Source organism: Nyctibius grandis, chromosome 2, assembly GCF_013368605.1.
Source record: "Nyctibius grandis isolate bNycGra1 chromosome 2, bNycGra1.pri, whole genome shotgun sequence".
NCBI lineage: Eukaryota > Metazoa > Chordata > Aves > Nyctibiiformes > Nyctibiidae > Nyctibius > Nyctibius grandis.
In genome coordinates this window covers 66,960,969-66,986,401 of record NC_090659.1, presented here as the reverse complement: position 1 = coordinate 66,986,401, position 25,433 = coordinate 66,960,969, and the positions used below count along the sequence as shown (strand labels likewise).

Below are 25,433 nucleotides of genomic sequence, written 5' to 3'. Positions count from 1 at the left end.
CAGAGTCAGTATTACGGTGTGGTTTATTCCTTTATTATTGGTTGGCAAGCTTTAACTTGGATTTGGTGAAAAGTCCAGTTCAGTCTTTGGCCGTGCCAATGCTGGTGGTGGTGCAAAGGCAGCAGCGGTGTGAGGTGGGATGAGCAGTGAGGTGCCTGCATGGGGTGAAACCCTCTGCTTTGTCAGTAGTGCTTGAGCAGTTAGTAGAACTACGGTGTGACCACCTCTGTTGTGACCTTGATGGATTCTTAGTTGGATGTTGATTTGAGCCTGATTGCCTAAACTTTCATCAGACTTCTCTTCTTTGTATTTTGCCTTTTTTGAAAAGACTTGAAGCACAATTTGCCTACTGTGTAGAGAAGGGGAGTAGAAATTTCTCTAATCCTGTTTTGCCTGTACTGCATCATTGTAGACTGTGAGGTAAACAGATCTTTTTGTCTTGCCTGAGCCAACCTGCTTCTCTTTTTTGCAAACATCTAAAATAAAAGAAAGCTACTGTCCATTTTCTCTCTCTTCAGTTAAATTTTCAACTCTTTCTTCAATCCTGTCAAGTTGATGGCTTATGCCTTCTTGCTGGGTAAATGTCAATTGCTGTTCATTACTGTTACTGGGGAACTGAGGCAAAACCATATTCCGTCTGTCAGAAAGATCATCATCTGGTGCTGGAATGTGCTTTTGGGTTAGCTCTTTCCTATCTTTCATCCTTTGTGTATTAATAAAGTTCCTTAATTTCAGCTATTGATTTGTGCGTACACTACACATTTAGTTGTATGCAGTAGGACTTAATACTTGCTTTTTTAAAAGGTAGTAACATTTGAATTGACTTTATGTCCATAATGCTGGCATACAAGTTTGGGAGTTATTATCATTTCAGTGCTGGATGTTAGCATTTCCACAGCCAAAACATTGTAGAGGAAGAGTAGAGATACCTTTTCCAGGGAGAACTGAACTAGTGTTTTTGTAATGGAGGTGGCCAGCTGTGAAGCTTGGTCACCAACCATAAGATTTTTGGCAATGCTATTTCTTCCATTTATTTTAAAGTTCAACTTTAACCTCAGATTAAGTGAGGAAGAGAAATACTTGTTTGTTCCTCAGATATGGATGTTCTTGTCTACAAATTCTGGATTGATGATTTTTTTTTTAATAGCACAGTAAAACGTTTACTGTCTTCTACTGCATATGGTTGTTTGGGTGGTCTAAGTTACCTTTCCTTGAGAGCCCACAGTAACTGTCATCTGTTTCTTTGAAATACTGGATAGAGAAGAATATTAAGAAAATTCTTCTTGGTTTCAGAGACTGATGTTTTTCTCCTGTAAGGGTGTACATATATGTGCTAGCCTAGAGAGTGTTAAAATTGCTGGATCTTGGAAGTTTGATCAGCAGACGACATGGAATGTGTGGGCCTTGAAGTTAGACTTCAGGTTTTGATAATGTATATGCATTTGTCTGCGGTTGAGAGAGGGTGTTGGTGCCCACTTGAATATTAAAGAAAGAAGTTGCTGCTATTTCAGTGGATGGTGTAAAGGGTTTATGCGCCTGTGATGACATTGGACTAGCATGTTGGTCATTTTGGGATTATTTGCTTGCATCCTGTATGAGGGATAGAGACAGGGATGGAGAATGATGAATTGACATGCAATCAAATGTCGGCCTGTGGTTGCACATAAAGGGTTGGTATGTAGTGGCTGTTTTCTTGTACAAAGCTGAAAAACAGGTACATATTTAAACTTCAGTACTCTTAATTATTTGGCATTTACTGTGTTTCTGTAATCTTTATTGTTAAGTAGTCAAACTGCGTAGAAAATATTGCTTGAATAATGTTACAAATGTTATGTTTTATTGATAAATACCATTTTTTCCAGTGGCTTAAAACTCGGGTAGTTAGTCATTACAGTTTCACTGTACCCAAAGTTTCAGTTGCTTTGAGATAGTATTCTGATTACTGTTTGTTCACTTGCAGAGGGAGACTCTGATAACTACATTGCTTATTACAGAAGAGCCACAGTGTACTTGGCCATGGGCAAATCTAAAGCAGCAATTCGTGATTTAAGTAAAGTGGTTGAATTAAAGCAGGACTTCACATCAGTAAGTATTACTGGAATTGAAAATTGTTCAAACATAAAAATCTGCTTCGAAGAAGGTTGTTTTTTCAGATTTTGCTAAACATAAATAGAAAATAACATTAGGTTATTAGCCTCCTTTTACTCAGAAGGCTTTAAATAGGATAAAATAATAGCAGTGGTGTATGTGCTTGAATTTGCAAATATGCTGAGTACAGTCTAGCCAGTTAGTCTAACAATTAATAGTAGTTTTCTTAAGTTAATGATCCTCATGGGTTTGTGCTAAACACTTTCCTTTTCTCATTTGTGGTTATTCTCCTCTGTCACCAAGGCTATGCCCTCTGAGAGCGAGGAGAGGGGAAGAGAGTGCACAGATGCCTCTGTTTTTCTTCTGTCTTAATCAGTGTTTGATTTGAGGCATCTCTTCTCCACAGGAACTGTCCTAATCCCACTGCTTCCCATGGGATTGTTGCAAGTTCTGATACACTTACCCGTTGCTCACTTTTGCTTACCACATGTGGAAACTGCCTTACTAATTGGAGACTGATGCTGGAGTCCTTTCTCCATCTGATTATGTTGTCTCCCTTTTCCATGGGCAGTGGCATATTCCGTATAGCTTACAGTGAAGGAGCAAACGTTAAATTCATCATTGTATGAAAACATTCTTATCATAAATCAAAATCTTCTAAATCATTAACTTGTCCTTTTACATAGCTTCTATTATTCTGAAAGTTTAGTGAAATAATTACATGTGAGGATTATTTGTTATTTCTGCTAATTTCTTAAAGTCTGTAATCAGTGATAATCAGAAAAGTGATGTAAGGTAAATACTCACTTTGCTTTATGCAACTCTTCAAATGAGTTCTTTCCATGAGTTGCAGCTGCTCATAAAAACTGTGGCTGCTTTTTGTCCCTCTTCTGGTGCAGAGTGATCCTTTACCATCAAAGAGGCCTTGTAAGAATATTGTCAAATTAAGAAGACAAAGAATGGGTGTTGTGATCTCTGTTCCAGCTTGTTAGCTGTAGGAAAATGAAACTTTTTTTTTGCTGCTAAAGGAAACTGAAGCTTATTTTCATACTTTGCTGAATTTGTAAATCAAAAGAAATTATCTTATGTTTTATTTTAGGCAAGATTACAGAGAGGACACTTACTGCTCAAGCAAGGAAAATTTGATGAAGCAGAGGATGACTTTAAAAATGTGGTAAGTTGGGGGCCTAAATTGAGTTAAATCACTGCTGTTAAGGTTGGGTTCTGAGCCAAGGTCTCACCTCAGCTCTGATGCTCTAGAGCATATGTATATGTATACCTGCATTTGTCTTTCCTGTTCTTTAGAGGTATTGTAGCTAAGCTACCTTGTATGATAAATGACTGATAAAGTTGCAGTGCAGTGATGAAGATGAAATCAGAAGGTGTTGCATGAAGTAGCATAGCACTTCGAAAAGTCTCTTTTTTTTGTGTGTCTGGCACTTAATGATTTCTGCTTGATGGCACCTATACTATGGAGCAGTCTTCATTTGGAAGGAAAGGATAAGTGACATGAGACTCGAAGTACGTAGCTGAACACTGCTTTACATCACTATATTCACGTTACCCTGGCAAATCACTAGGGACCTCATGGATCAACCTTTGAAGGTTCCTATCTCTTTTTACTGATTGCAGAAAGATCCTGGGCTCTTAATTTAGTCAGTGGGCTGTTTAAAATAAATTAATTTCAGTGGCATGCGTCTGTGTGTCTTCTCATCTGCAGAGGAGTTCTCTGTCTTTCAGGAATGTGTTGACAATACTTTTTCTCCATGATCGGGAAGTGCCCAGAGTTTCCGTACACACAGTTGGATGTTACCCACCTAGAAGTTACTTGGGTTGTTTTTTCTTTCAATGGGTATTTTCTGCATTTTGGCCTTAACGCTGCAAAAATATACTGATCTAACCCCAGAACAAAATTCCTTAGAGAATATGCGAAACTTGATTCCCTCTCTGTTGCATAAAATTTCTGTGAGCATGAGAATAAATAAAATTAATTCTTATTCGTGCTTAATCTTCAAGAGTTGCTAGTTTGAACAGCTTGCATGTCCCTTATGCCAAAGTAAATAGAATTTTCAGGTATAACTGATACTGTCTTGTTGGCTTTCTTTGAAGAGTGTAATGGAGAAAGCAGTTCTGCGTTGCGGATTACGGATGTTGTCGAGACTTGGGTCAGGGACGTGGCAGAATAATATGGACACCTCGCTCCACTGACTCGGAGTCAGGCGATTAGTCCAATTAGTTACTAGATACCCCACTTCACTGACTCGATGCCAGGCAGTTAATTCATTTAGACAGCTTTATTATCACAATTGTCGTTGTCTTTAAGTAAACAATCTTAAACAGTCTTGCGAGCTCAGCACACAATAACGCAAATAACAATGGGGTAAAATACAAAGCTCTGGCAAGGAAAGGGATCATGCGACCTATCCAGTAGTCTGATGCAGCTGTCGACATGGCAGAAGCGAGGTTGGGCATAACAGGGTCTCAGACCAACTGAGAGGGGATCCCGAGAGTGGTTCCCTTGGTCAGATTTTTTTATACCCTGGAGTTACATAACTTCACATATATAACGTGGTGATAATAGACTTCTTCAAATGCCCACCAAGGTCTGGGTGGTAACAGGGTTGGTCCTCACTGATAAACGGGTAGTGAAAGGGGAAGAAAAAAAATTCCGTGTGGCTCAGCAAAAAACACAGGCTGTTATATTCGCGGCAAAGTCCAAGGAGGAGAGACAAGAAACACTACCACCTGCTCGTAGCTAGGCTGTTGTTATTTGTGTAACATAGTTACAAGTAGGCAGCAGCAGCTCGTCCTCATCAGAGCACTTACTTTTCTGGTAGCCATTTTAAATGCAACAGGCTCTTGACATGAGTTTAGGCCGCAGCTTCTGGTTACGGTTAAGTGATGGAGGAGTGGCGGAGGCATCCTTATCATGGTCTGTACAGTAAGGGTGGTTGTGCTAGGCAGGGAGAGGCTACCCTGCCTACACCTGGTCCCACTTCCCCCCTGCACAATTATGGCATTCCCTGTCTTCAGCAGACCTTTAGCATAAGTACAGACCATGGCTCTGAGGTCTGGGCCTCACAGATGTTTAATGGAAATCTTACTAGTGAGTATGTATGACAAAAACAGAGCAAGCTATACTGTACGCTATGCAGGGCAGCTGAGAGGAATGGCTCTTGCAGGTATAAATGCACCAGTCTGTGTTTGTAGCAAAGCTGCAGTAGCTTGTTCTGAAATTCATGTAGCAATGGCTCCTCTGGCTGCTGCTGCCTCCTCAGTAAGTTACTTAGGAGTGTGTGATCTGCAGTTGCACGTCTGATTGCAGTGCAGCCCTGCTGTTTGCAAATGCGGGAGAATGTCATTCAGCTCTGACTAACTGAGGACATAGTTGCTGCAACAGCAATTACGTGATGTTGGTGTTGATGCTGAGTTTGTGTATGCATCTCTTTGCAGTTACTGTTCCTGTGAGTATTGCTTAATACTGCATATGGAAGTGCTTCTCCAGTCAACTGTCAAGTAGCTTGCCTTTTTTCCCAAACCAGCTGCAAAAATTCAGATTGCTGCCTTTGGTCAGTCAGTTTCAATCTTCAGTCAAGTTTTACATCTGAAGTAGAACAGAGTTTCTTCTCAGAAGCTGACTTAGGAAGATACCGTATTGGTCCTAAATCTTACTTCCAGTTTCCTTGGTTTAGTGAACACTATTGCCTGTGTACTTGGAGAATATGGCAAGCAGTCTCTTTTGAAGAGCACAATTTTCAGTTAAGTATAGTATATTCATGCAAAATAAGCCACTATTAAAGTAATCCTTGGTAATAGGTTAATTTATTCATATGGGGGAGGGGATTAAGTTATCCTACATACTGTGACTCTTAAGTGGAATACATATATATTTGAGAGATTTCCATTGTTTTCTTCCCAGTCTTTCAGATAGTCAGTGTGATTATTCTGCCAGTTCTCTGTGTGTCTAAAATACTTAGTTTACTCTGGCAATATGTTTGCATCTAAATATGAAATTGCATTTAATCTCAAGATGAGAGGAAGTCAGAGTCACAATACTGTGAAATATATTAACATTCTGTGTTTCTTTGTTTTTTGATGGTTGTTTTTTTTTTTATATATGAGAGGAGGGGAGAGAAGGAGGAAGGCTGTTAGGGACTGAATATCTTTCCAAATGATTTCAAGACTCTTACATCCAGACTCTATCTTTGCTACCAAAAGCAACAGGGGCAAGGTAAATAGTAGCCACTAGGAAGCTTTAACTCACGTTTTAAGTCATTTGTGAAGAAGCCAGATGGAATAAGTTTTACCTTGAAATGAAAGTTCCTTCTGCTACTAGGGCAGATAGGGCCCAAAGAAATGCCAGTGGGGTCTCAATAGCTTTTAGACTAGAATTTAGTTGTGGACTTGGGTACCTAAAGTTGCGTGTTTTACATGTGAACAGAGTATGTAATCTGTGATTCTGCTCTTTAGCTGAGTAAATGTAGGTCAGGATATGAACAACCCTCTAGCATCTCTCTTTGTTGGCTGGATGTCAGCTGACTAGAGTGTTCTCATTCTGGGTAAGCATGTCACACATCAGCAAACTTTGGTGTCCTAATCTGGACCTAAACTGGAGAAAAACTATAGTCGTCCTGCATTAGTGGTGCGTGGGTTCTGAATCTGCAAACAGTCACTCTAAGTCAGAAAGTACACAGCAGCCTGGTTATATGTTTGAGTCTGCAGAAGCTGAGTCTCGTGGAAAGATGGGATGGAAATGCTGTATTTAAAAAACAAAGCAAAACAAACCTCCACCCCCATCCATCCCTCTTCCCTGAAAGGGAAGTCTTAATTTGTAGAAAAATAATCCGCTTTCTTTACTCTGCAGGGTTTCAGGATGTTATCTAGAGTAGGTGGTCCTGAGGATGTCATATGCTTACAGAAATGAATTGCAGGGTGTCGAATATGAGAGTCTTTACCTTCAGGGTTAAGTTTTTCCCTGAGGAAATAGTTGTGTAGATGAGATGGGCTTTCTTCTGGTAAGTCAGCGTGTGGAAACTAAGGAGGGTAATTTTACTTGGACTACTCAAGGACAGACGTGTAGGAGTGAGATGGTTTGTAATTCTGTGTGATGCTTGCATTAAGAGTCAGTGTCACCAGTGTTGCTTTCTGTGTGTACCAGAACTGCAAGGTGACTGATGTGATGAGCCACCTGTAAAATGCTGTTTTCTGCTAGCGTATTCCAGAAGTCTGTTGAATCCCAGTGGAGACTCTGAAAAGCTTTTTTTTTTTTTTTTTCCCCATCCCTCCTCTACTCTCTCTTGGAGACATACTCCTTGAAAGGGGTCTCAGTAGTTTAGGAGATGCAGTCATTTTTGAGGGAGAGAAAGAGTAAGAAAAATTGAGCCCCTCTAAGTGGAGGGGAGGGTGACCGGTAAACTTTCCCAGCTTGTAACAGCAGCAGTTTTGTGTAGAGCTTAAAAGAATAATTGAAACTATTCTTTACATATAATAGTAAAACTATCCTTTAGTGTATACTCATGGAAAGAAAAAAAATTAATACCCTTAAATTCTTTCTACACAGTTTTATAGTATGTGGGAAAAGTTTCATGAGCACCCTAAACCTATAACCTAAAGTTCTGTGATTGCCAGGCAGAGCAGTTTGGATGTTTCTGCCCCCTGTGGCATATTGGTACTGGCCTGTCTTGTGAGGCAGTGCCAGTATGAGACCAGGCAGTGGGAATGCCTGACTGGAAAGGATGGGAGTACTCCCTTCAGGAGCAGAGCCCCTTGAGACCCCAGCCTTCATGCCTTATTTTTAGATTGGGGTGGTTTTTTTTCCCCTACTCTGTACTTCCCTGTTGGCTGAAGATAATCATGAGGTCTGGATAGAGGATGTGATTCAGACTTATGCCTTGACGTGTTAAACAATACTACATTTCTAGAAACCTCTCCTTTTGGCCAACATGCACCAAGCTGATGAAGTTCCTTACGTGGGCCAGCTGCCTTTTTTTTTTTTCTCTGTCTAGTGTTACAGAATCACAGCTCATTAATCTTTAGAAGATCTGTAGCTTTTTTCCTTTGCAACTCAGCTACAAGTTTGGAAATCTGAGACCTAGAGGGTAATAAAACTTTCAACAGGTGTCAGCAGAGGGTTCAGAGTGCCCAGGATGGAACAGGGATTAAGCTGAAGTCCTTAGGTGGCTTTAGAAAGTCATTGCTCACAGTATGTGAATAGTATTTATTTCTCTGCTCCAACTTTGGTTGAGTGTTCATATGCTTTAATATCAAGTTCCTTCTGTTTTGGTTAGTAGTTTCTGAATAATAGAAGTCAACAGGACAGAGCTGTGGGCACATCAGCACTCATGTCTAAGGCCTCAATCCGTGAAAGCCCTGGAATATTTACCTTTAAGCATGTGATTTTTAGTGAAAATAAAAGGAATATTGGTATACTTTGGTTGATGGAAGGCCTTCTGAAAAGGTGACAAAAGGGATATGCAAATCCTGGCAGCCCTTTGTATATGCCTTGTAATGTTGTCTGTGGCCCTGCTTGTATCCTAGAGAAACTGACAAGCGTTCGAGTTGCTGAATTCTGTAGAAGGCACAAAAATAGAACTTCTGCCTAGTCTGTTGGAAAGTGTGGAAAGGCCCAAGTGTCATATTTCTTTTGAATGATCTTCATTTTTTTTTTTTTTATTTTAGACTGACTGTAATCACAGAATCACAGAATGTTAGGGATTGGAAGGGACCTCGAAAGATCATCTAGTCCAATCCCCCTGCCGGAGCAGGATTGCCTAGACCATATCACACAGGAACGCGTCCAGGCGGGTTTTGAATGTTCACAGTTGCAGTTTGTTGCAATAAATACTGTAAATTGAGGTGTCCTGAATAATGCAATTCTACCTCCCTTGGAAACATAAACATTTAAAAGCTGGAAACTGAAGGTACCGCTCCCAGCTCCACTAGATGTCAGCCAAGACCAAGTGACTGAGCGCTGTACGGCTGCAAATTCTTGGTTTCTGATCTAGGGAAGCCCTCAGCTGTTGCAAAATACACTGGGCAATAGTTTTCCGTGGTTAGTTAGTATGTGTAATAATACTACTACTTTGGATCTAGGTGGAGGAGACCATCTTATAGTGCTGTAAGTTAAAGTGATTTGAGTTTAGTTGAGTAACATTAGATTGTTTCCACATACATTCCTCTGTGGTACTGTGATCATCTGTAGCTTCCTGGGTAAAGAGTAAAAGGCATTTAAATATTTCCCTGCTTTTTTCCATCTGTCTAACATCATAGTTGTGTTACCTAATATATTGCTCTGCCAATGCAGAGCTCTCCTTTGTGCACCATTCTTGAGTGCACAAATGTCTTGAGCTTAGATAACACAGACCATGGAGGTTCCTTCAGGTCCCCTCAGAATGTTTTTCACAAGCCTAATCAATTTATTTTCATTGTCTGTGTATTTACCAGTGTGAAAAACAAGAGGATAAAACAGCTTTAGAGTGTGTAGATGTATGCCTGTGTTAGTGGTGCTGGACCACTGTAAGCAAGGTGTAGAAACAGTGTGTCTAACATTTTGGGGTTTTTAACTTGATGTTTGACTACAAATGCAAGGCAGCCATTCCAAGGCTGCCTAATTTGAATAGAAATGATCTAAGCACTTTCTAGATGCCAAAAAAATGCTGGGTTTCATGAAGTGAACTACTAAGACCTTTTCCCACTGTCCTGGGTACAGCAAGATAATGTTGCAAAGCTTTGAGTCAAGTCTTTGAGATAAAGTTCTGGAAGAAGCCAGCTTTTTCACTGAGAGTCACGGGGAGATAGATACACATGCAAATGCTTTTAAAGCTCTACTTGTTAAATTGGGTGGGGATGCTGATTTTGTTCCCTCTAGTCTTGCTCACTTGGGGAAGGGGGGAAAGTGGGGTTTTGCTTACCCTAGAGTGTGTTTCTCTGCTATGCTGAGACTAGGCTATAAAATAAAGCAGCACCTGTAGTAGTAGATCTGTGATAGACAATTAACTTACTGTAACAAAGCCATTCCTGTATACTGGCCTTTTTTTCCTGTAAAGGAATTAGGTGCAGGTTTGGGGGGAAGGGGGGCTTGGTAGTGAATGAAAGCTGCTGTAACAGATGGCTAGTTCTTGTTGCTGCAACTTAAACTGCAGCTAATTTAGTGTTCTAATCCCAATGTGGTAAACCCCAAAGACAGCAAAGGATACCGTGCTGAGAACACGTTCACTAGTAGCAGTGTGCTTGTCCAGCAGACCTGAGCAGAGCATAGCTTCTGACTTTGTGCTTTGAGGCTATTGATGAAGCATGTAAAGGAGTGTTAGGTTTGCCTTAGACCTGTATTAAACTCAGCTGAAGGGTTTTTTTAATACTTTGTTCCTTTCTTGGAAATGTAGCACATTTAATGCAAGCAGTTGTTCTGACTTGCCACCCCCAAGCTTACTGCTCCACAGGAAGAGGAGGAATAATTGAAATGTGATTTGTTCACAGAATCACAGAATGTTAGGGATTGGAAGGGACCTCGAAAGATCATCTAGTCCAATCCCCCTGCCGGAGCAGGATTGCCTAGACCATATCACACAGGAACGCGTCCAGGCGGGTTTTGAATGTCTCCAGAGAAGGAGACTCCACAACCTCTCTGGGCAGCCTGTTCCAGTGTTCAGTCACCCTCACCGTAAAGAAGTTTTTCCTCATATTTAAGTGGAACCTCCTGTGTTCCAGCTTGCACCCATTGCCCCTTGTCCTGTCAAGGGATGTCACTGAGAAGAGCCTGGCTCCATCCTCATGACACTTGCCCTTTCCATATTTATAAACATTAATGAGGTCACCCCTCAGTCTCCTCTTCTCCAAGCTAAAGAGACCCAGCTCCCTCAGCCTCTCCTCATAAGGGAGATGTTCCACTCCCTTAATCATCTTCGTGGCTCTGCGCTGGACTCTCTCTAGCAGTTCCCTGTCCTCCTTGAACTGAGGGGCCCAGAACTGGTTGTTGTTGATGGTGATGTGACAGTCCTCTGATCACAGGGCAAAAAGACAGGAAAAAAAAAAAAAAAAAAGTAAACCAAAATTAGTGTGTCAAACAACTGCATCACATTTCTGGCTTTTTTCTGGGAGCTGAATGAACAGGCTGCTTCTTGCTTTAGTTAACATTACTGATTAAAACCTCATGGCTATACACTAATTAGTTATTAAGAGCTTCTGAGTGCGTATTTTCATCATACTGTAGCACACAAACACTTGATGGCTTTAGTTTGAATGATAGCTTGAAAAGTTTCCTGTTCTTTGTTAATTGAACAGTTTGTACTACCTAAAATTATCTAGGATGTTTCACTCAAATGGTCTTTATTACTATTGGACTTGTCTGTATGATTGTAACATAGCTTTTCATATTCCACTGTCGTTTTGCTCCAAATAAATTACAAGAAACCTACTGTGTGTCTAAGGAGTGCAGTGTTATCGTGAGATAAATTTAAATGGAAGTATAAAGCTCATCCGTAGCAAAAGCTCTTAATTTAAAAGAGAGGAAAATGCTCAGAAATCGAGGGAAAAAATTAAGCAAGTCAGCTGGAACTAGAAAGTTCAGAACTTCTGAGAGTTTTGTAGTCTTGAAACTTTTAAAATTACAGGTGCAGAAATTTGCCTCTACTACAAGCTTCAGATTGGGGGAGAAAAAGGATGCACAGCATCAGGGGTTTATAGGCAGAGTTTCTGTTCTAACCAGAAGAAAAGCTTTTTGAGACGTGTAATAGGAATTAACCTACAAAGAAGAAAACTCTTTGATCACATTCCTCTACTCTTGCTGCAAGAAAGTGTAGGGGATAAAGGAGAACTTTCAGGTCTAAGTACAACTTAATTTTTGCCAGAGTGAAATGAAACAACTGCATAAGGTTCAAAAAGACTTTAAATGAAGAATCTAAACCAGATGGGACCCGTGCATGCTTTTGATGTTGCATTTAGGCCTTTTCCTTTCATATACTTAAGTGTTAGAACCAGGGGAAATTTTGTTAAAGGAGTTCTGAGGGCTGATGTTAAATTACGTTAGAGACTTAAGCACAAAATATAAGTGTTTGAAGAACTTACTGATGAGAAGGGAGGGGGCCACTTCAAGATAAAGGAGGAAAGAAAAGGTACTGGATGACTTTGAGGACTCAGTAACTTTAGTCAACATTCGGTGTATAAAATGCAAGGTATTGCACGTTTTTGTTTTTAAAGCAAGCAAACAAAAAAAGCAAGTCCTGCTGATCTGTCCCTTTTAAAACTTTGGAAGTCTTTCCGATCAGCAACAAGTGTGAAGCCAGTGCCTTATTCAAATTACACTAATTTTACAAATTACTCCCTGGCTTTGCAAGGGAATGACTGAGATTCTTCCTGGTTCATGTTTGTCTTCCTGTGTGGTAGCAGAGTTGCCTGTGAGCGATTTTTGGGTTATTTTAAATTTCCTTTGAAAATAAAAAGCTGCCTAACCAAATGAAGGCAAATATAACATAACCCCTTCTACTTGCTCAGAGAGAGGAGTTCGAGAAATTAGAGTCTTTGTAGGCAAAACTTTGGACTTGTTTAAAATGACATATGAAGCAAAGTTCATAATTTCCCAGTTGAGCCTTTCCCCCATCTTGACTTGCTGCAGTAGCTGCTCTTTCTGGGGAAAATATAAGAAACACTACTTTACAATAATACTATCTGTGACATGCTGCATTTGTTTCTGTCATGAATTTATAAATAAGTATTGTGCTTAAAGTGAAATATGTGATTATGCCAAGTGGATTTACTTTCTACTGATACTGGGGAATCAGGTGTTTAATAACTGTCTACAGAGAGATGAATTAACTAGGCTACAGTTGAGAGGTCCGTGACTTCTGGGGGTAACGGAGGACAATGGCTGTTGTGTACAATGTGTCCAATGGTAAATGATCAAGCATGGTGGGTGGAGGAATTGGATTTCTCTGACTTCTGACAACTTGTATTGAAGCTAAAAATGTCTTTATTTTTCTGAAGTTTGGAGTTGGAAACATTTCCAGTGGAATTTTAAAATGAATTTTGCTTTATTTGCAGCTTTAGTCAGTTCTCCATGATATGATTATTAATGGGACAAGAAGAGATCCTTGAACAAGCATTTCAGTCTCTCTTCTTGTTAATGTTTGCAGCTCAAATCGAATCCCAGCAATAATGAGGAGAAAGAAGCCCAGACTCAGCTGACAAAATCTGATGAGCTACAGCGCCTGCATTCACAAGCATTATCTGCCTACCAGCAAGAGGATTACGAAGCCGCTATTTCTCTTCTTGATGAAATTTTGGCAGTAAGTGTTAAGTAAAATGGTACTGTGAAAGGGGAAGTAAGAGCTCCAGTCTGACATCTGTGTATTTTTGTTTAATAACTTCTTCACTGATGTGAAAGCAGTTGGTGGAATTGGCTCAGTTTTGCTGAGCACCATGAGTCCGTAATGAAGTTGTAGAGTAGAGAATGCTGAGCACTAGCTTCAAAAAAAGTCAAAATAATAGATTGTAGTTAAAGATACAACTTCAACCAAACTTCTGTTGCAGATAACTTTCTTGATTATACTTTCCATTTTCCACAGTTCAGTGTTCTTGGGGTATCTGGGAAAAAAAGTTGTTCTCAAACCAATGAAGTTTTGCCAAATTTAGGAGACATAAGTTTCTTTCATCTAGATTCTTTTGTTGCCTATATGCAGGCAATTTGTATGTGCTTAATAAGACACTTGATAAATGGTAGATCTTCACTATCAAGTAGGTACTTTCTTGTCTTGAGAAAGTGAATGACAAAAGATATAAAAAAATCACAAAGTTAAAAAAGTACATAGCTATCTAGATTTTCAGCTTGTTCCTTAGATACCTGTATTTGTTGAATCTTAATCAGTATAAGTAGTCTGATAGTATAAGTGTAAATAACTCAATCGTGGGCGTTTTGTGTGTCGTATAGAAACATGTATTAAGACAGTTAACTGCTCTGACTCTTAAGATACAAATTAACACCGTTGTCTTGAAATCTACAACATTCTAGCTTTTGATGAAGAAACTGCCAAAGTGTGGGAGTTTGTTTATGGGGAAGGAATGTGGAAAAGCAGAAAAGCCTCATTCTCTAAAAAGATGGTTTACAAACAAATGATAAGACCCAGAATAAATTCTCTAAAAGGAATTATGATAGGCAGTTCCTTGTAAGTAATTATTCTTGCCATACTGTGACATTGTTACTTCTGTATATATCTTTAAAATCCAGATACTAAGGTCAAATCTTGCATAGCTGAATCTTACCCACAGGCTCCTTTCTAGAGGACAACTGACAGCTTGGTCCTTGCTATTCATTACCCCTGTTCTTTTGGGAGGATATAATAATATATGATTCTGATATCCTTCCCTGAAGGCTCAACAGACTGTCCCAGTTTAAGCAGTGCCAGTAGATTTAATTCATCTCCCTGCATGAGCTCATTGAATCACTCACAAATTTTTCAGGCCTTTTTTTCTCTTTGGGCAGGTGCATCACAGCATCCACCAGGAAGCAGAGATGCTAATTTCATGTGCTCTGCGTGCAGCTTGAACCTTATGCTATTGCAGTTGGCAAAGTGAAATTAAATGGGATTTTTATTTTTTTTGGGGAGGAAAAGAAGTCAAGTGTTATGGACCAAAACCAAGCTTTAATTTTGATTTCTCAAGGTTTGTGTTTGGGATGCAGAGCTACGGGAACTTCGAGCTGAGTGTTATATAAAGGAAGGGGAACCAAGCAAAGCCATTAGTGACTTGAAAGCTGCTGCCAAATTAAAGAATGATAACACTGAAGCCTTCTATAAAATCAGCAGAATATATTATCAGCTGGGGGACCATGAATTATCACTCAGGTAATTTTACTGTTTGCTATAATCATTATAATTGAGACAGAGAATGTGATTATATAGGTCATGATAAACTGTGAAATATCTGTGTTGTCTGGCTTTTGGATAGAGTAGCAGCTCTGGTCTGGATCTGATAAAGGAAGCTCCTTTCCAGAAGCTAAGAACTGGCAGTGAAGACACCATTCTTGGCAGACCAGCCATCGATGGTTCCTAGCATCTTGTTTACTTTAATAGAAGCCATAGTGCAGGTCCGTCAGAGTAGCTTACATTTACTGCTCTTACTGTATTTCTCCATCCTAGAAGGAAGTGCTTCTCTAAACGTGCTTTGGTGGAGCCTTTTTTTTTTTTTTTTTTTAACCTTGAACCTCCATTCAAGTTAAGTTTACAATGCAAATTAAAAACGTATGCATTAAGCCTTAGGGCTAGATTTTTACTTTCAAGAGTAGAAACAGAAGATTGCAAGCTAAATAATAAAAAGTACAGGAGCATCCAAGTATGAGGAGCTGGGGAGCCAGAGCTATCAATCTTTCATTCTCTGGTGTCCAGTACTTTGGATGATTTTTGGTAACATCCTACCCTTTTATTTCTATTCAGTTAAGTTTAAGGTGTTACTCCCATACATCCCTAGTCGGTCCTGCAGATGACTGCCCTTGCCCAGTCTGGACCGTTAACTTCATACTCTGTGCTCAGCTGGACAGATGGTGTAATCCTTCTTTTTGCACACAAGTGGTTTCTGTGCAGCTCATCATCTCAGATGCACTACCTGCATCTCCAGACTCCTTCCAATATGGTTTCTGCCACAGAACCTCTTCAGTAAGAGATGAAGGGAACTGAAAAAGCTTGAGTTTCATTTCTTGGCAGTGTATGATAAAGGCTAGTGGGTGGAAACTGCATGTAATTGTGATGGTAAAAATTCATTTTGTAGCTGGGTAAAAGTAAACGCCAAATAACTAATTGGTTTGCATTAGGATTCCCCTTTCCAGAGCACACTTAATCTCTGGAGCTTGTAGGTCACTTCTGTGGTGACTTTTGGTAGCTGACCATCACTTAGCTTAGTGATTTCAAGAATAGGGGGTATTTTTTTTTCCTCTGAAATTCACACATGGACTTCGTCTGTTAATAACCAAATCTTAAGATTTTTCTAATTACAATTGGGAGAGCCATTGAAGAACAGAATGGTATCAGAATGAAGGTATAAGCCTCTTTTCTTTTTCTTCTTTGATTTCTTTTTTTTTTTTTTTTTTCATCATAAGATATACTAAGAATGAGCTCTATAGCTCTTGGACTTGCTGGGTGATTAATCTTGTCCTTCCCTTAGTTTCTTCCTCTTACCTTTACAGGCTTAATGATTTTCAAATAATAGATATGATTTTTTTTTTTTTGTCTGTGCTTAGGAACAAAATAAGATTTTGTGATCTCTTTCTGAAAGTAACACCTTGGTTGTATTATGATGACTCTATATGATACAAAACTTTTATTCCTTCATATGATTGCATTCTGGAGGTTTTTTTAAAGACTTTTGACTATTCTAAGAGGTATCTACCCTAATCAGAGTCTGATTAAACAGTCTTCACAGTGAAAAGTCAGGCTCAGGCATGGCAGATGTTCCTTCAAGAGGAGGTTTGGGTCTTAGTTGAGCTTTGTCTGTTTCAGACAGCATAAAATATACTTCTACATAGGTATTTTGTAATACAGCTGAGGCAAATATATAGGAAAATTACAAACAATTGTAACTGCTGAATATAATTTCTTTCCCAGGGTATGTTTTTCCTCTGCTGTTTAGTCAGTTATCAGTGTAACACTTCTCAGTCTTTGCATCTTTGGCAATACAAAATAATTGAAAATGAAACCAGACAAATATCTGTGTTCTGGAAGACTTTTTTTTTGTCTTACTTCAAATTCATTTTTAGATGAAGGGAGGGATTCTGTAAAGAAGTCAGCTGTTGTTCTGGACAGCTTATAAATGCTGCATTGTGTCTCTAAGTGGAATGTCATAATGTGTGGTGATATCTTTCACTGTGAACAGTGAAGTCCGGGAGTGTCTGAAACTGGACCAAGACCATAAGCAGTGCTTCTCTCTCTATAAGCAAGTAAAGAAACTCAATAAGCAGATCGAGTCAGCAGAGGAATTAATCAGAGAAGGCAGGTAAGTGTTCACTGCTGTATTAAAAAAAAAAAAATCACTACTGAGGTGCCAACTTATTATTGATTGAGGAGTTGATTAAGTGATGCTTTTTGCATCTGTCAGTTGAAGTGGATAACTGAGCACAGCTCTCAAATTACAATTAAAATAAATATTGACTTACATAGTGACAATCCTATTATGATTTCTTCTGATACCACTGTCTTGTATTTGCATACTTAACTTATTTGTGGAGCAGGTTATAAGACCAAGATAGGGATAATAATTGCCAGCTCTTGTATATTATTACTCAGCACTGGAGAGGCCACACCTGGGGTGCTTGGCTCCCCAGTACAAGAGAGATGACGCTACTAAGAGAGAAAGTCCAGCGAAGTGCCACTAAGATGATGGAGGGACTGGAGCATCTCTCTCCTCTGAGGAAAGGCTGAGATAGCTGGGACTGTTTCCCCTGAGCCTTCTCTGTGACAGGGTGATCTCATCAATGTATATAAATACCTGAAGGGAGGATGCAAAGAGGGTGGAGCTATGCTGCTTTCATTGGTGGCCAGTGGCAAGACCAGGGGCAACGGGCACAAACAAACAGGAAATTCCATTTGAACATATGGAAATGCTTCCCACCACCCCCTATTTCCACTGGTACAGGTTGCCCAGAGAGGTTGTCGAGTCTTCTCACTTTGGAGATACTCAAAATCTGTCTGGACACGGTCTTAGGTAACCTGCTGTAGGTGGCCCTGCTTGAGCAGGGGAGTGGGACCAGATGACCTCCACAAGTCCCTTCCAACCTCAGCTGTTCTGTGCTCAAAGGAACACATCTTTAGACTAAACCCATCTAGTAACTCTGCAGCACCTTATTAGCAAAAGTGGATCTGACTGATGGGCTTTTTTTATGCACCCTGTTAAATGATAGACAGTGCCTCTGTATTCTTCTATTTTATTTCAGTTTTACATGTTCCCAAGCACATGACGTCCAACTGTAAGGACCCTAACAAGTGATTAAACATTGTCAAGGTGACTTTTTAAATGAAGTACATCAGGAATGTGAATCAGCACAAGTGAAGACGATTTTGTTAAGTCAGCAGTCCGTTTGAACTCTTTTCACTTCAGTCTTCTATTTAATCCAGTATCAGCATGTTTTCAGGGACTCTTCTGAGAGCCTGAATTTCTCCTAGCTTGTAGCAACCCATGGGTTCAATCTCATGCTTGCATTTTTAGGAGAATGTTCTAATCCATTTGTTGCTTAAACCATGGAACTTTAGCATCTTTGAAACCTTCACAGCAAAAATACATTTTACTATGTGACTTGTGGAGAAGTAGGAAGGGAGAAGACAACTGCCCGATCCAAGCTGGCATAAGAACTTTTTTCTTTTTTGTACCAAGAAATGCAAATAGTACAGTACTCACAGCAAGTCTCCAGACTTAGTCCGTCTCAGATATCAGAGAGGGAGATGCTTTTTTCCAAGTGCAGAGTGGCGTGTTGGACAGGAAACAAATCTAGAGACAGTTGTCTGTACACACTGAGGGATGATAGTTTGTTATCTTCTGCAAAAGCCTGCCAGGCAGCGCCTGCTCTTCTGTCTCAGCACAGAAAAGGGAATGGGAATCTAATTCTTGAAGAGGCTGAAAGTTTTCTTAATACTGTTGTCTCTCACCACACCTTTAAGACTACTAAAGTTAAGCTATATTGCTAGAAGGATGTGAAAATCTGAATTTTAATATTTTAAAATTTGTAAATAAATAACAACACCCTGAAACAGTTATTACATTTCATGATGTTATGCTTATGTTTGTGATTTAAACAGGTACGAAGATGCTATCAATAAATACGAATCTGTAATGAAAACTGAGCCAGAAGTCCCAATCTATGCTACTCGTGCCAAAGAAAGGATCTGCCACTGTTTATCAAAGGTAATTCTGCTTTTATCTCCCTCTGTAAATTTATTTTAAACAAACACCACCACCACAACCCCCCAAAACCTACAACTACATGAATTTTGTATTATTTTCTCCTCTCTAGAATCAGCAGGCTACAGAGGCCATAAAAGTTTGTACAGAAGTTCTGCAACTGGAACCAACCAATGTGAATGCCCTGAAAGACAGAGCAGAAGCTTATTTGCTGGAAGACCTGTATGAAGAAGGTACAGTTGTATGCAGTTTGCACATATTTTTTTATGGGCATTTAAAATGCAGTCAGTGTTTGAAAAATTTTTAACATGCACTTTGATTCTACACTATGTTGTTATCCCTAATCAGCACTAGTAGTTGCAGATTTACAAAAATATCTGGTGGTAATTTTGTCTTGATTAGTGTAAGTGGGAATGTACTTGTTTTATCTACAGCGAAGTTGTCTTTACAACAGTGGGCTGTGTTCAGGGTGTTTTATGAGACTGTACAGCTTACTCAACTTACTTAAACACATTTTATATAATCAGCAATGTCAGACAATGGTATTTAGAGATAAAAGGTAATTAGAGGGATGTAAATCCATTTTAGGAACTTCATTTTAATGTCTTTAGATGGCAGCATGAAACAATAGCGTTCTATCCCCTAGCATATGTTGAGGGCAGAGGAAGATAACAGTCATTGCTTCACCTCCATGGGTCTCTGTAGTGCTGCTAAGAACAGTAAACTGATTCTACTCTTGAGGCTGCATTTTCCATATGGGGTTTCCATAAAATGCTTACTGTTACATGGTCCCATCTACAGCCTTGGAAAGCAGGGACTGAGTAATGAGTGTGTCTGTGTACACCAGGATGTTGTTACCTAGCTTCTTTAAGAGTACTAAGTGCTAATGTGCTATAAAAAAAAAAATCTTCAAAATTTAATGTAGTGAATCTCATTTCCACAAGAAACCAGGCTTAAGAAAGAAATTTGGACAATCTTTCTGTTCCACCTCTGTGCTCAGTCACGCAGCAGTTTTTGAAGCGTTGGGTTGTTTCAGTCAAATGTGATGAGGGAAAGGACTTACAGGCTTTAAATCTGCAGAAAACGAGTTCCATTAATTCTAATACTCATAGAACAATTTTCCTTTTCTGTATTCTGGTACTGGATCTTTCACTTTACAACTGAACAAAAAAAAATCTTTTCTATTTAAACATTCATGAAGGCAGCTGTCCTCATTAATAGCACGCTCATATTTTTTTTTTGTCTTTTTGAGAAGTTAATCACTGAGAGATGATACTGCTCACCTCCTGAAGTTCACTTCAAAAATGAGATACCTATTTTGTTCTTTTTTTAGGCCTCCTTGAGTCAAATGAAAACACAGTATAAAGAGGACTGGTGTGATTTCAGGCAGTCCTCTTCATGAGCCCTGCAGACTTTGTACCTCTGAAGTGACCTAGTCCTAGTCCCTCTTTGCTGAGGCTTGCAAGCCTTCTTCCTCCTTATACGAAAAAGGACGGTTTGGAGAACTGATGACCTTTATACAAAGGGATTGCTTAAAAAAAAAAACCCAAAGTGTGAGGAAAAAATGTCTTTCTGGTTTTCTTAGGGTAATGTTTTTCCATCTTTTGGTTGTTTAGAACTGCAGTGTCAAAGTAAAAGTAAGGCTCAGGAAGATTTCAGTGATGAGGTCCCCTTTGGCCATTTCCCCATCTTTTCATGTTCTTCAGTGCAGTGGAAGTAAACTCAGTCAGTGTTGGGAAAAGTAGATTTACAAATGAATTAAAAAAAAAAAAACCAAAACCCACACTTCCCTAAAAATAGTTAAAGGTACAGAATACAAATCTGCATAAATTATGGCTTGTACAAAGGTTTTTGATTTAAGAGAAAGGAGTATCAGCAAGAGGAGAACCCAAAGAAAATTTAAGATTATTTTTTCCCCTCAAGGTGTATGAATCTTCAGGTTAGGGGAGGGTACAGAGAGGGGCAGACCAAACAGGCCCTGCTGTGAGTCCTCTTAGATGTACATTTCGCTTCTTACTGGAGGACAGAATTGATCTGTTTGTTTTCTTGAGATTGATGAATGTGGATCTTTCTAACGTTCTCTTCTATTAAATCCTCATCTATTTCTGGTTCCTCTAGGGTGTGAAAATCTGGCAATTCTTGCAAAGTAGAGGGGGGAAAAAAAAGTTTTCTAACAAGGTCCTGCACAAATGCACAGAGCCACCTTGGTCTTGTCCTGGAGCGAATGCCTCCTTATGATAGGATCTAAGGAAACACAGAGGGAACACACCTGGGAGCAGGGAGAGCTTGCTTCTGGGCTGGAGCCTGCTGGGCCTGGCCTAGTCTGGTTCCGAGTGAATAATGATGCTAGAGTGAAACTGTGCTCCTCCAAATCCCTGTTGTTCAACATATCCCCTGCCTTCCTCCTGTCCTTGACAGTGGGATGGTTGTAGTTATGCTCTGCCTTCCAGCAGAGCCTCCATAAACAGTATTATAGTCCATTAATGTTGGTCTGCCTGAAGGTGTCTTCATTTATCCTTCAGTTTTAACTGCTATAAAATGATGGCTGATTTCTCTCTGCTGTCGAGAACAGAAGAGCAATTAAAATTGTAGTCTCATATTTAAAGGGGCAAACTGATTCTCATTCTTCCCTCAAGAAAATTTCAAGCTAGAGGCACCTATTTTCCTCTTTAAAGACAGGAAATTTTGAAGTACTTGTAATTCAGAACTTTGAAGGCGATTCTTGTTAAATGTTCAAGATGCACTTCAGTATATATAGCTGAGTTCTGATTCCCATCAAATGGTTTTAATTACATTGTAATCACATGGGATCCAGGGCTTGTCTATAGAGACAGATGTGTAATGACTCTCTGGCTACCTCGTAAGTGCCAGAGTCTCTCTGTCTAAAGTATATAGCACAAGTTTTGTCAAAGAAGAAAAAAAACCAGCAGCCTTTAAATAAGGGAGTGAATGTAAAAAAAGAGAAAACTAGTTCTGTCATTGCAAATACTTGACCCCTGAGCAGCTTGGTTTCCAGCAGCGGTGTGTGCTGTAGATGATGTGGTGCTCAGTGAAGGTGAGCAATCTGATCTGCGTTTGCCAGGACGTTGTGATGGGAAGCAGATTAAGTACACTGGTGCTTAAAATTATTGGAGCAGTAAAACAGCGTAATGAAATCCCTGCATTTTCATTATTTTTATCAGTTTTGACAGCATATATTTAGCACACACATTAGTGTACGCTCCTGTTTGTTTTTTTAATGACTGGACAAATTATTAAAAAAATCAGCAGAAGCCAAAATGCTTTGTTCAAGCAGCAAATGATAGTGTCCAGTGATGTGAAAATGAATAGAAATTTTTTGGTTTGTTTGTAGTAGCATGTGAAATTGTTGAGGCACTGGAAATACTTTTTGGAATTTTTTTTTTTCCCAATAACCAAAACAAGATTGCAAGTGGTATCAGATGTCTGGGTAATACAAGTTCATTAGCACTTCCTGCTGTCTTGCTCAGAAACAGTGAAAAACAAATGTAACACCTGCTGAGAAATAGCATCTGCTTGGAAATAATCTGATGCAAGTACTTTGTCTAACTGGAGAAACCTAGGAGACTTGGATCCGCAAATGAGACTTTGAGGATTACAACAGTGAAAGAAGAGCAGTCTCATTAAAGACTTCAACAGTTGCTTTCCTTGATAAATCTTGATATCAAAGAATATTGAAACTCAGTGTCTTAAGCATTCAGTTACCACTTACAATAATAATACAGTTTCCTTAAAAAAACAAAAGTGTAGACCTGGAATTTCTTAAAAATTCGTGAATACATTACAGCACCTCTATTGCTTTCGTTCCTGAGAAATGCAACTCTTGAAATAAAAGCAAGAGCGTGCCTTTGGGGGAAAAAAAAAACTTAAAACATAACTGCATATTATGCAGAGGCGTAAAAAGCAAATATTTGTCTTTCACTAACTGTATGAATTTACTGGTAATCTGAAATCCATCTTTATTGTCATTAAAGAGGAAGAGGCTTTCTATCGTGTTGGTTGAGTGCAGACTGTGGAGAAGAAGGCATATTAATTTAAAGCCTCTGTATAATGCATCCTTCAGTTGAACAGCAATGTGGCACTAACACTGTGCAGTGGGCTCTTCAAATACTAGTCGCTGAAACTTGCTTCTTGTCTTCTGTTTTGTCGCAGTTCTACATGCTCATTATGTTCACCCATGTGACATGTAACATCTAGAGAGTGTTGTGATCTGCCACTAGTAACCTCCCTTCTCCTTCCTTTCCAAAAAGTGTGATGAACCTAAAGAAAGAAAATTACCTAATTTATATGTGAAAATTAATCTCCTCTACTCCAAGGTTTTCTTCTTTGGAAAAAAAAAAAAAACATGGCAAGTTGAAATAAAAGTTACTGTTTATATATGCTAATAGCAAAACTTCAGTTTTGGTGAGTGGTTGAGTTCTTTAAATTGAAGTTTGTAAAGACTTGTGTAATCTTTTCTCATTCACTTTTATAAAAAAGCTATTAAAGACTATGAGACTGCTCAAGCCAATAGTGAAAATGACCAGCAGATTCGTGAGGGGCTAGAACGTGTCCAGAGGATGCTGAAGCAATCACAGAAGAGGGATTACTATAAAATCTTAGGAGTAAAAAGGTGAGATATTAATATCTGAGATGATGACATGAAAGTTGGTTGTTAAATCAACATCTAGGGCTGATTGCTTGAATTTGTTCTGCTGAGTATTAGTTTTTGTTCCTGTCTCTTGCTGCCTTCACTTTCCTACTGTACTAGTTTAGCAGTGTTCAGCTTTTAAGTAGCATTTGTTTACAATTCCTTTAGAAAGAATGAAAAAACAACATTGGGAAGGAAGGAAATAAATCCCTCAGCAAGAAATTCTTAGTGTAGATGATCAAGAGTCAGGTGAATGAATTGGGGAAGAAATGAAGACTGGAAAGAATTGCTGAAAGCAACAAAAAATGAAATTGTGGCAGATAGTGTGATAGATTGGAAGAGTTTGAAAGGACTAACTGAAAGGTATCTAAAATAATTCTGCCATTAACCTTGAGAAACTAACGACTCCTCTTTCTAATGAGGACCAAACAAACGTCCAATTCTGAGCTAGTATTGGTCATCATTCCAATCGTGAACTAGTTTGATCTCTACTCTTTGTGCTTTTTGTTACTCACCTGATTGTAAATTCTTCAGACCAGGAACTGTGTTCTGCATAGTAGCTGGTAGTAGCATCTTTCTAAGGAAAGTAAATGGGTGGTGAAGGAAAGAGTGAGTAATCTTTGTTTTGAAGTTGCAACCTGCTTCCTCTGTTTTTGTGTAAAGCATCTTCAGTGCCACCTGCAGAAGGTTAACTAGCACCTCATAATTTTTCTGATGCCCATTAATTACTGTCTGAGTGTTTATTTTAAACCTGTAGATTCAGTAGCGTGGCATATGAACAATTAGAAAATTCAAAGTTATCTGTAATTTTATCCATCCAGAAACGCTCGAAAGCAAGAAATCATAAAAGCTTACAGAAAGCTGGCATCCCAGTGGCACCCTGATAACTTCCAGAGTGAGGAAGAAAAGAAGAAAGCAGAAAAAAAATTCATTGATATTGCAGCCGCTAAAGAAGTCCTCACTGACCCAGGTAATGATTGTTCTTATGCAGCGACTTAGGGGTTTTTTTGATTACTTTTTTACGGTAATGTAAAAATGCAGCAAGTGTAAGTCATAACAAGCATTACAGCTTCACTTTTTCCCTTTCTCCCCTTATTCATCTTGAGAAAGCAATGCACTAATACTTGCATCCAGTGTGTTACACGAAGTCAGGTGTAAACCTGGAATTATTTATTGTGTTTCAGTGACTTTTGTTTGAAGTCAAATACAAATGTTTATTTCAAAGGTCTCTTTTTAGGATACCATCTTGCAGAGACTTCCAGGACTGCTTAACTCTGGAGACACGTACTTTAAGGATGTTGGTGTCTCCTTCTGCCTGACATTCTATTGCAAACTACATTTAGATTAACAGCACTTGAAGGGCTCCAGAGAAGCCCTCATCTCTTGCCAGTGAACAGATGGGGTTGTACCGGGTAGCCTCAACCACACCACCTCATTTTTTATTACATTCTTATCTCACCTCCCTCCTTTAAAAAAAGAAAGGAAACAAACCCAATCGACCAAAAAAAACCCCAACCAACAAAAAAGCAACCAACAAGAAAAAAAACCTCAACCAGAGCCATCTGTTAAGTTCTTGTCTTTAAACTGTTCCTATATGGTCACTGGAAAGAGAGAAGCATGTAAAAGATGTAGATATCAGAGGCTCCCGTTTTTATCTTCAACTGTTCAGGATCATCTAAGTGATAATTAGGCAGATGGGCTCAGACTTTCTTGGGGGAAGGAGGGATCTGAGAGTGATGAGCTGCATTACAAGCACTTATGGTCAGAAAACCTTTCTATGTTAATGTGATCTTTGTTCATAATTATGAACACAAATTAGGGTATT

The 25,433-nt window shown here is 39.2% G+C and overlaps 1 protein-coding gene across 1 annotated transcript in view; it reads left to right on the top strand.

The window, feature by feature from the left end:
• The window catches only part of DNAJC3 (DnaJ heat shock protein family (Hsp40) member C3), a 38,079-nt gene that overhangs the window by 7,594 nt on the left and 5,052 nt on the right, over positions 1-25,433 (top strand). The window contains exons 3-11 of the mRNA XM_068395236.1: positions 1,961-2,085; positions 3,188-3,262; positions 13,215-13,367; positions 14,740-14,921; positions 16,942-17,061; positions 18,858-18,963; positions 19,073-19,193; positions 23,458-23,590; positions 24,430-24,578. Of these exons, the coding sequence (XP_068251337.1) occupies positions 1,961-2,085; positions 3,188-3,262; positions 13,215-13,367; positions 14,740-14,921; positions 16,942-17,061; positions 18,858-18,963; positions 19,073-19,193; positions 23,458-23,590; positions 24,430-24,578 (1,164 nt within the window). The remainder of the gene's footprint in view (positions 1-1,960; positions 2,086-3,187; positions 3,263-13,214; positions 13,368-14,739; positions 14,922-16,941; positions 17,062-18,857; positions 18,964-19,072; positions 19,194-23,457; positions 23,591-24,429; positions 24,579-25,433) is intronic.